Source organism: Myotis davidii, unplaced genomic scaffold (assembly GCF_000327345.1).
Source record: "Myotis davidii unplaced genomic scaffold, ASM32734v1 scaffold826, whole genome shotgun sequence".
Taxonomy (NCBI): domain Eukaryota; kingdom Metazoa; phylum Chordata; class Mammalia; order Chiroptera; family Vespertilionidae; genus Myotis; species Myotis davidii.
Genome location: NW_006297142.1, coordinates 1122148 through 1132333, shown reverse-complemented (window position 1 = coordinate 1132333; position 10186 = coordinate 1122148). Strand labels below are relative to the sequence as shown.

At 56.9% G+C, this 10186-nt stretch overlaps 2 protein-coding genes across 2 annotated transcripts in view; both read left to right on the top strand.

Annotated features, from left to right (window-relative positions):
- Positions 1-7336, top strand: part of LOC102764480 (echinoderm microtubule-associated protein-like 3) — a 17206-nt gene extending 9870 nt beyond the window's left edge. The window contains exons 20-36 of the mRNA XM_006772752.2: positions 196-293; positions 629-722; positions 2216-2333; positions 2447-2510; positions 2672-2789; positions 3066-3168; positions 3345-3444; positions 3603-3791; positions 3891-3965; positions 4046-4104; positions 4265-4362; positions 4484-4623; positions 4878-5106; positions 5228-5317; positions 5966-6084; positions 6183-6325; positions 6538-7336. Of these exons, the coding sequence (XP_006772815.2) occupies positions 196-293; positions 629-722; positions 2216-2333; positions 2447-2510; positions 2672-2789; positions 3066-3168; positions 3345-3444; positions 3603-3791; positions 3891-3965; positions 4046-4104; positions 4265-4362; positions 4484-4623; positions 4878-5106; positions 5228-5317; positions 5966-6084; positions 6183-6325; positions 6538-6703 (2003 nt within the window). The 3' untranslated portion in view covers positions 6704-7336. The remainder of the gene's footprint in view (positions 1-195; positions 294-628; positions 723-2215; positions 2334-2446; positions 2511-2671; positions 2790-3065; positions 3169-3344; positions 3445-3602; positions 3792-3890; positions 3966-4045; positions 4105-4264; positions 4363-4483; positions 4624-4877; positions 5107-5227; positions 5318-5965; positions 6085-6182; positions 6326-6537) is intronic.
- Positions 7337-9824: 2488 nt separating this feature from the next.
- TUT1 (terminal uridylyl transferase 1, U6 snRNA-specific) overlaps positions 9825-10186 on the top strand; it is a 12413-nt gene continuing 12051 nt past the window's right edge. Inside the window, exon 1 of the mRNA XM_006772751.2 lies at positions 9825-9939. Within this exon, the coding sequence (XP_006772814.1) occupies positions 9858-9939 (82 nt within the window). The 5' untranslated portion in view covers positions 9825-9857. The remainder of the gene's footprint in view (positions 9940-10186) is intronic.

Sequence of the window (10186 nt, the reverse complement as noted above, 5' to 3'; positions counted from 1 at the left end):
GGCGATCGCTGTGCCACTTGGGGGCCCTGCGCTGGAGACGGGGGTGCAGCCCCATCGCTGAGTTGGGACTCTAGGCCAGCCCCCTGCTTCTTGCTAACTTAGGGCTCACTTTCGAAAGGTCGGATTCTGGAGCTAGGTGGTCGGGGTGGGGGGCGCCCCTCATTTTCTCTTAGTCTCCCCACTTCCACTTTCCAGGGTCCTGTCCGCCAGGACCCTTACCTCTTTTTTACGTCTATTTTGAGAACTCCTCCAGCAATCCCTACCTGGTGAGACGGATTGAGGAGCTCAACAAGGTGAGTGGAGCGGTGCCCCCTCCCCCCCTCCCCCCGGAGGTCTCTGCCTGCCGAGGTCTCTAACTTCAGTGGGAGAGAGAGAGCGAGCGGCCCGGTCCCCAGGACCCATTCATATTCATTCATTCATTCGTGCGTCAGGAAGGGCTGTTGAGCTCCGTGGGAAAAGTACTTGACTCTCTCCCGGGGGCGGAGGAAAGGGGCTGGGAAGTCTGTCCTTAGACGTGCGCCCTTATTTGTAATTTCTGGGGTTTGGTGCATCCCTGAGAAACTGACTGTTGTTAGTCGTGCCTCTCCGCTTTTCACCGACCGGCTCCCCCCGCCCTTCCCCCGCTTAGACTGCAAATGGGAACGTGGAGGCCAAGGTGGTGTGCCTCTTCCGGCGGAGGGACATCTCCAGCAGCCTCAACAGCCTGGCGGACAGCAATGCCCGTGAGTGTCTCCCCGCCCCCCGTTCCCCACCGTCTGAGGCCTGGGCATGTCCTCGCAGGTGTCTCCCCTGGTAGCATGCCCAAGGCAGGGTGTGAGTTTGGGGGTGGGAAGGGCCTGGTCTGTGGAGGGAGGCCTGTCTTTACACGTTGGGGTTGGGAGCCGGGTAAGGAGAGCCAGACCGTGGCCCGTGTGGGAGTGTGTGTGTGAATGGAGTGTGTTAGAGGGATGGTCTGTGTACTTACTTATTTGTTGTTTTGAGATGGTGGGATGTACATGGGGGTGAGGAGGAGCTCTGGAGGGGCAGGACTCTTCGGGGCATTTGGCTCTGTTGGGACAATGGCTGGTGACCAAGGTCAAGGTGGAGAGGAGGAGATGGTACTTAGAAGCCTGAGTGGTAGGGGAGCAGGCTGGTTCCTGATCAGGGGGTGGCGAGACAGGTGAAGGGACAGGATAGGGAGCAAAGGGAGTTTTCCTGCACTTTTTTCCTCTTTCTCGTCTCCTGTTTTCCCCTTCACTCCGTTTTACACCTTTTCCTTTTCCTCTGTATTCCTTCTCTTTATGCTCTCGTCTTCTTTCAAAAAAAATTTCTTTCAATTTTCTTTATTTCATTTTTCTTTCCTGCTTTGGCTTTCTTTCCCCTACTTGTTCCTCCTTCCCAAATGATTTTCCTTATTTCAGGCTGGTTTGGGCATGAAGGGGTTACAGAGGAGCTGGGCCTAACAAGGTCTCTGGCCTTCTGGGGTTTCCAGCTCCATCTGGCAGGGGCTGACCTTGGCCTTGTCCAATCAGAAGGGGTGTGGGGGGGTGTGGTCCCCTTTCCCTTAGCACAGGGTTTCCGGAGCTCACAGGCGAGGGGTGGAGCCTGTTGCACCCCCCACCTTCTCCCTGTGGTTGGGAACAATGCACCACTGCATCTGGGCCTGTGGCTCTTCTGCCCCCTCCCACTCTGTTGGCACCCCGCCAGGTTAACCCTTTCCACCAAGGTTTCGGGGCAAGTTGCAGCTCCTTGGGGAGGAAGGTGTTGGCACTGGTTGGGATACTGCCCTTGAAAGCCCCACAGACAGACTTAGCCAAGTAGAAAGTGAGGGGCGGTTAGGATTGCGTGTGATGTTTAAAGGCAGAGGCTCCTGAAATCTGAAAAGAGGAAGTGTGCGACGTAACCTGAGGTGATGCTTTTTCACCGTCCTCAGTTTCTGGCCTCAGGCTGGGGTAGCAAGGAGACAGGTGACATTCTTGCCGGCCTGGTGGGGCCGATGTGATGCGTGCTTTCTGGTTGGTGTCTGAGCACGGCACTGGGTGGGATGTGTTTCTGTGGCATGGTTTGTCCTCAGCAGCCCTTTCCCAAGAGCATTAGCGATGGAGAGGTGGGGAGAGCTGGTCTGGGGGGTGTGAGGAAACCCCCCGAGACGAATTGTTTTCCCCGGGCGAGGCTGTTCACGGTGGCTGCTTGCTGGATTAGTTCTGACTTGGTTTCTTCCTCCTTCATCTCCCAGGGGAGTTTGAAGAGGAGTCAAAGCAGCCAGGGGTGTCGGAGCAGCAGCGACATCAACTGAAGCACCGGGAACTTTTTCTTTCTCGGCAGTTTGAGTCCTTGCCAGCCACCCACATCCGGTACGGGACGGTCAGGCTCCTGGCCAGCACGCTCTTTGGGAGACGGAGAGGAGGGTGGTGTGCGGGACGCTTTGGGGTGAGGTGCTCACCCAGCCTCTTCTGACCTCCTGTAGTGGAAAATGCAGCGTGACCCTCTTGAACGAGACAGATATCTTGAGCCAGTATCTGGAAAAGGAGGTGAGAAAGGTGTGGGGAGAAGGGGGGGCATTTCCCCAAGAGGCAAGAGGAAAGGAGGCCTGTGAGGAGGCTGCCAGGCTGCGTGTGTTTCGGGGACTCTGCGGGCATTGGCCCTGCCCTGAGGACTGCTGCCCTGCTCACCTCCCCCTCCAACCCCCCAGGACTGCTTCTTCTACTCCCTGGTGTTTGACCCCGTGCAGAAGACGCTGCTCGCCGACCAGGGGGAGATCCGAGTTGGTTGCAAATTCCAAGCTGAGATCCCAGATCGCCTGGCCGAGGGTAAGCAGCAGGACAGACTGTGGCTGCTGGCTTAGCTGACATGAGAGTCTCTGCGTCGTGTGCCTTGCGCTTGTGCAGTGCCCATCTGCACGCTCGGTGCCGTCACCCTGACAGAATGCAGCCTCCGGAGCTAGAAGGGACAGTGGGCACAGTGGGCAGATAAGTGAGAGTCCGGGTGCCTGATGGACCCCACGGCACCTTAGCTTTCATCTCCTGCTGGGATCTGTCCGCCACCTCCCTTCTCGCTCCCTGATGATGCCGTTGCCCTTTGCTCAGGGGAGTCTGATAACAGGAACCAGCAGAAGATGGAGATGAAGGTCTGGGACCCAGACAACCCTCTCACAGACCGGCAGATCGACCAGTTCCTCGTGGTGGCCCGGTGAGGGTGGGTGGACGGGGAAGAAGGACGGGGAGGTGTGAACGCAGTTCTGCGCCCCCTTCTCAGGGGTGGGCATCCTCGCTTTGGCCTGGGTGTGGTCCTTTTTCCTCGTCTGGCTCAGTTCCCCAGCCCGCTTGCGCTTTCTTTCCCTCCTGACGCCTCGGTTTCCCTCGCAGAGCGGTGGGGACCTTCGCCAGAGCCCTAGATTGTAGCAGCTCCATCCGGCAGCCGAGCCTACACATGAGTGCAGCCGCTGCCTCTCGCGATATCACCCTGGTGAGCAGGCGCTGGTGGGTGGCGGGCAGGCTGGGCTTTGGGACTGCGGGGCCTGGGGCAGGAGGGGGCGGCTCTGAGCGAATGGGAGTGGTTAAAGGGCAGCAGGAGAGCTTGCTGAGGGGCTCGCGTCATCAGCATTGTTTCTTACCTGCCCACAGTTCCATGCGATGGACACGCTGCAGAGGAACGGCTATGACCTGGCCAAGGCCATGTCGACGCTGGTGCCCCAGGGGGGCCCAGTGCTGTGCCGGGACGAGATGGAGGAGTGGTCCGCCTCCGAGGCCATGCTGTTTGAGGAGGCCCTGGAGAAGTACGGGAAGGATTTCAATGATATTCGCCAGGACTTTGTAAGTGGGTGGGGCTCAGGGAGGCGGAAGAGACGGCCGGTGAGGGACCAGGACCTGGGCCCAGCTGCGAGCTCACCCTTGTTCCCTCTCCCTCCTTAGCTGCCCTGGAAGTCACTGGCCAGCATAGTCCAGTTTTATTACATGTGGAAAACCACAGACCGCTACATCCAGCAGGTACGGCCAGGGCCAGGGGGCTGCGCCAGAGGCCTCCTGCTGAGATGCGCTCTGACCCTTCTCTGTCCTTCCTCCTGCAGAAGAGATTGAAAGCAGCGGAAGCAGACAGCAAACTGAAGCAGGTCTACATCCCCACCTAGTGAGTGATGGCGGGCCGCGGCTTCCTCTCCTTTCCCCAAGCTGTGCCGTCCTCGGCGATTAGGGCTGGGCAGGAGGCAGGGCACGTTTATAGGGACAAGGTGGAAACGGATTGTTTTCCTTGAATTCTTTTCTTTTCTCCCCACTCCTGCCCCTATTAGCACCAAACCAAACCCTAACCAGATCATCTCTGTGGGCTCAAAACCTGGCATGAACGGGGCAGGATTCCAGAAGGGCCTGACTTGCGAGAGCTGCCACAGTGAGTGCCAGGGAGGGCCAGGGATGCGGGGGTGGGGAGAGGTCTGCTCTGACGCAAGAACCTGAGGGGCTCAAGTGGCGGCCCCCCCCCCGCCGACCTCCACCTCCTCTCGCTCTTTCAGCCACACAGTCTGCTCAGTGGTACGCCTGGGGCCCGCCCAACATGCAGTGCCGCCTCTGTGCTTCCTGCTGGATCTACTGGAAGAAGTACGGGGGACTGAAGACGCCCACCCAGCTTGAGGGGGCTGCTCGGGGCACAACAGTAAGGACTGATGGGGGCAGGAAGGGCAGAACAGTAGCATATTGGTGTGAACTCAGGTGAAGGCCAGAATACTCAGCTCCATATATGGCGATGGCTTGATGTGTTGGGGAGGGAGGAGCAAGGTGGTGTAGGAGTCAGGAGGTCAGGACGGTGGTAGAGATCATCAGTCAGGACTAAATAGCTCTCTTCGGAGAATGGCAGAAAGGGAGCCTCAGTGTCCATCTGTGTTTTTCTTTTTTCCTATGTCCTTTCAGGAGCCACACTCAAGGGGTCATTTGTCCAGACCCGAAGCCCAAAGTCTCTCCCCCTATACGACCAGCGCCAACCGGGCCAAGCTGCTGGCTAAGAACAGGCAGACGTTCCTGCTCCAGACCACGAAGCTGACCCGTCTTGCCAGACGCATGTGCAGGGACCTGTTACAGCCGAGGAGGGCTGCTCGGCGGCCCTATGCCCCTATCAATGCCAATGCCATCAAGGCAGAGTGTAAGCGGGAGTGCTGAGCTGGTGGCGGTGAGGGTTGCCTGGCCAGAGGCCAGTGTGTCTCTGGGTGTTCAGTGACAGTGGGGATAGTAGGCACAGGGGTTTGTTGCACCTTTTTCTCCAGGCTCCATTCGACTCCCCAAGGCCGCCAAGACTCCACTGAAGATTCACCCTCTGGTGCGGCTGCCCCTAGCAACTATCGTCAAAGATCTGGGTATGTGATGGGGAGCCAGCCTGGGTACAGGGTGGGTACAGGGTGGGGAACCAGTTAGGCTGGTGTTAGGCTCTCAGTCCTTTTACTGTCGAAACCTCCTCTCCCATTCAGGCCTTAGAGATTTAGTCTTAACAAACTGTACTCTTGTAGGTTAATAATATTTTCTCATGAGCTATCCATATGACCATACTGATTTGACAAGATCATACTCCTGTGTGACTTTTGAAATACTGGTTAAGTTTTTGGGGAGTCAAAAGCTATATGGGTGCCCTAGCCGGTGCACTGAAGGGTCCCGGGTTCAATTTCGGTCAGGGGCACATGCCTAGGTTGCAGGCTCGAACCCCAGTGGGGAGTGTGCAGGAGGCAGGCGATCAATGAGTCTCTCTCATTGAAGTTTCTATCTCTTTCTCCCTCTCCATTCCTCTCTGAAATCAATAAAAATATATTTTAAGGAAAAGCTATCTGGGGATTTTTTTTACTGTGTGGGGGATCAGTGCCCCTAACCCCACATTATTTAAGGGTCAACTGTACTGGTAATTGCTTGTCAGACCCTCCCCCACCACTATGCTTAGGGATGCCCAGGGAAACTGCATAGAGAAAAGGAAGTGTGAATGTTATTTGTTTTCTTTTTTTTTTTTTACCTTGAAGTGGCCCAGGCACCTCTGAAACCAAAAACACCTCGGGGTACCAAGACACCCATCAACAGAAACCAGCTGACCCAGAGCCGGGGCCTGGGGGGCATCATGGTGAAACGGGCCTATGAGGCTGTGAGTGACAGGCTGGCGTGGGCCACGCTGAGGGGGCGGGCTTTGGTTTATGACGGGGCTGAGAGAGCCCCCTCACTGTGCTGCCCACCCTTTTCCAGATGGCAGGGGTTCCCTTCTCTGCCAATGGAAGGCCCCTGGCTTCAGGGATTCGCTCAAGCTCCCAGCCAGCAGCCAAGCGTCAGAAACTAAATCCAGCGGATGCCCCCAATCCTGTGGTGTTTGTGGCCACAAAAGATACCAGGTAGGGAGCCCACCATGGGAGGGGGCTGAGATGTTGGCAACCCAGGTTGGTGGCATGGGAAATAGGAGTGTCTGAGCCTGGCCAGCAACAGGGAGCGTGGGTGCAGGCTCGGGGTGCCAGGCAGGAATGGCTGGAGGAATTGCAGTGTGGAGTGTGGGGTTGCAGCGCTGGGGTCGTAGGCTTCTGGATTCCCCTCTCCTCTTCCTGGCCAGGGCCCTTCGGAAAGCTCTGACTCACCTGGAGATGCGGCGAGCTGCCCGCAGGCCCAACTTGCCCCTGAAGGTGAAGCCACCGCTGATGGCAGTGAGGCCCCCCGTCTCTCTGCCTGCACCCTCACATCCTGCCAGCACCAATGAGCCCATTGTCCTGGAGGACTGAACTTCTGGGGAAGGGAAGGGGGGCTGGAAGTTAGAGGGTGGGTGCCCAGTTCACCCAAGTTCCCTTTTCCTGAGTGTCATAGGGAGGGAGGGAGGGAAGGAGGGAGCAAGTGTGTGTCCTTGGAGGGATTGGGCGCCCTCTGGTGTTACCACTTCAAGGCTTGTCTCCTTCCCTTGCTCCTCTTGCCTGGGGATGGAGGCGGACTGCAGGAATTGACCCATGGTGGGAACCTGGCCTCTTCTGGGGGATGGGACCCACAGCTGTCTTGGACAGTTTTAGGGGGAGGGTTTTTTAATTTTTTAAAAATTTTGCCTCCCTTTGTGAAAGGGGACAGGGGAGGGGACGAGTAAACAGACACCTGGTTGGGGGCGGGGGGCGTGCACTGCCATGTTATTCTTTATTTTCTTTTTCCTAATTGGGGGTTTCTCTTCCTGTCCGGTGTCCGGACTTTGCTAAACAGTTTGAGGCTCCTAAGCTGGCATCAAACCCAGCCCATGCTCTCTTTCCTCCCCTCCCCTTGTCCCCTCTGCCTTTTGTACGCCAATTCTCAGAAATAAAGATCTTTTGTCCATTTTTTAAATGTCGATTCTGTAATTGGTTCTTACAGTAACAAATAAAAAGCTGTTTTCTTCAGCTCCTCCTGGCTCAGCTGTTCTCTGCCATGAGTGTGTGGGGGTGTGTCTTCAGTTGGAAAATAAAGGACAAGGAGGTGCAGATGGGGCTTGCCCGGGAGCAGCTCTGTGAGGTGCAGCCGGGGCAGGTGGCCCTCAAACTGCTCCCCAGTTCCCGGTGGTGACCCAGGTTTATTCAGAGCAGTTGGGATGAGCTGGTTCTCTGGATGGGACTCCTCCACAGGACGGGTATGTGTGTGCGAAGATGCTTCTTTATTTCCTAATTCTTAACTCTCCTTTTCCTTTTTCTATGGAATTCTGGGAGTTGTTGGAGGCCAGAGCGAGACAGGTAGCCAACTCCGGGGCGGTACTGCAAGATCTTACCACCTCGCTCTGCTCTATTTGCATAGTGCTGCTTCCTGGGTCCCCAAGGCGGCCTCAGCAGCTGCCTTCATGTCAGGGCCCACTCTAGTGCTCCTGCCCTTTAGGGTTGAGACCGAGGTCGCTAGGCCCAGTAGACGAAGCACCTATCAACTGATGGGTGGTGCCAATCTCTAAACTCGGCTGTGAGGTGACCCTGGGGCCAGGCCACTCCAGCTAGGTAGCTCTGTGCTCTGGGCAGCCTCATGCAAACGAGGACTCCACGTCCTTTCAGTGGGAACGGTCCAAGGCGCCGTCATTGGTGAGGAGCTGCTTTCCAAGGGCTGGTTCAGGTGGCAGGACCGTGTGGTTCTGTGCAGGCTTCTGCCCGAAGTGCAGGTCGTGGGAGAGGCTCCTCCTAGGCTCTGTTTTTTTATTTTTATTTTTTTACTTTTTAAAAAATATATCTTTATTGATTTCAGAGAGGAAGGGAGAGATAGAAACATCAATGATGAGAGAGAATCATTGATCGGCTGCCTCCTGTGCCCTTGACCAGAATCGAACCTGGGATCCTTCAGTCCGCACGCTGACGCTCTATCCACTGAGCCAAACGGGCTGCTGGGGCCCAGTGGTTGAGCATCAACCTATGAACCAGTAGGTCCCCGTTGGATTCCCAGTCAAGGCACATATCCGGGTTGCGGGTTCAATCCCCAGTGTGGAGAGTACAGGAGGCAGTTGATAAATGATTCTCATTGATGTTTCTATCTCTCCCCTCTCCCTCTCTGGAATAAAAAAAGAAAAGAAATATTAAATTTGAGCCCTAGCTGGTTTGGCTCAGTGGATAGAGCATCAACCTGTGCACTGAAGGGTCCCAGGTTAAAAAAAAATAAAAGTTGAGTCCAGCCCTGACCCATGCGCTCAGAGGCTAGAGCACCAGGGCCATGGGTTTGATTCCCGGTCAAGGGCATGCCCGGTGGGGGCACGTGGGGAAGGCAGATGTCTCCCTCCGTCCCTCCCACTCTCTCGGAAAAACAATGGAAAAAATAACCTCAGGTGAGCAAAAACAAATTTGAATCAAGTTAGCCACCAGGAGCCCTTGGTAGGTGTCTTCTTTCTCATGGTCTCCGCACCTCAGGGGAGAGATCAGACGTCTGTCCTGTGCTCCTTGCACACTTCCTTAGAGATGGGCACAGACTCAGCAGTTGTCACTTGCTCAAGGTTGCAGACCTTGAGGCTCTTTCCAGAGGCCACAGCTACGAGCTGACAACCACAGCAAGGGCGGCTTCGCCCATCGACAGTGCTCTAGCTCCTGCTCCCTGGGCCTGGGGCCTCCCCAGCTCCCTCCCGCTCCTGTCCTAAGCTTCCACTTGTAGGTTAGGATGCACTGACCACTCACTAGACTAGTGTGTGTGTGGGGGGGGCGGGAGGGGAAGCGGCGCCTCCTCCTCCGATGCCTTTTACTCAGCTGCCACCAGAGAAGGTTCGGTCCATGCCTTGAGGTGGCTGTGGCTCGGGCCCCACATGAGTGCAGCCCACCTTTGCGGAAGCAAAGCCTTGCTCATCCATCTGGCTGTGGCCCTTCGGAGTCCGGAAGGTGACGGGGTGGGCAGAGCTCCCCAATCAGGGCTGGGAAGCAGGCGCAGAACACCGTTTTGGGGGCGGAACGAGGGCAGAGAGAAACAACAGTCCTGAGGTTGGGAGTCCAGGGACAGCGGTCGGTTTCGTGGAGCTGCTCACCCTCCGCGTTTGTTCTCCAGGAAAACCCAGGGCGGAGGATACAGCCGCGCGGGTCTCTACTGCCCCTCGCAGCAGAGCACAGCCTGCCCACCGCCCCCTGGGAAACAGCGGCTGTCACCCGCGCCCGCCTTTGTGTCTGTCGTTATGAATATTCACGATTCTTTGGGCCAATCAGCACCGGAACAGCTCAGAGTACACCAATCGGCTTACGGCATGCAGATAAGGATCGTGGATGGGGCGGCTTTTCCAAAGCCTTAACACCCGCGGGAAACGGAACCCTGAGTCGAAGGGATCTGGTTTCCGGAGGTGTGCGCCTACACGGTTTGCCGCCTTACGTCACTTCCGATAGGGCTGGCGGAAGTTGCTTTCCAGCGCATTGCGATTTGGAAGCGCGAGCTCCGCTGGTGGCGGAAGTGGTTGCAGTCGGTCGGTACCGGGTAGTCGCGATGGCGGCGGTGGGTTCGGATGTCGAGTCGCTGCCGCGTGGGGCTTTCCGCTGCCGCCTCTGCCACGTCACCACAGCCAACCGTAAGCGGTGGCTAGTGAGGAGGGGTGGTTGTGGGCTCTCGTCTTTGGGTCCTGGCGAAAGTTAGGGTAACAGGTCATCGTTCTTGCCAAGCGTGGATAGGTAGAGTCGCCCACCTCCGTCTTCTCTCCGTCCGGCCCAAGGACTTAGAGTGGGGGAAGCCCCACCACCTTACAGCCTCCTTCCCGCCATCCGAAACCTCCCATTGTACCCCCTCTTTGACCGCCACTTGTTGGACCGCCGCTGTGC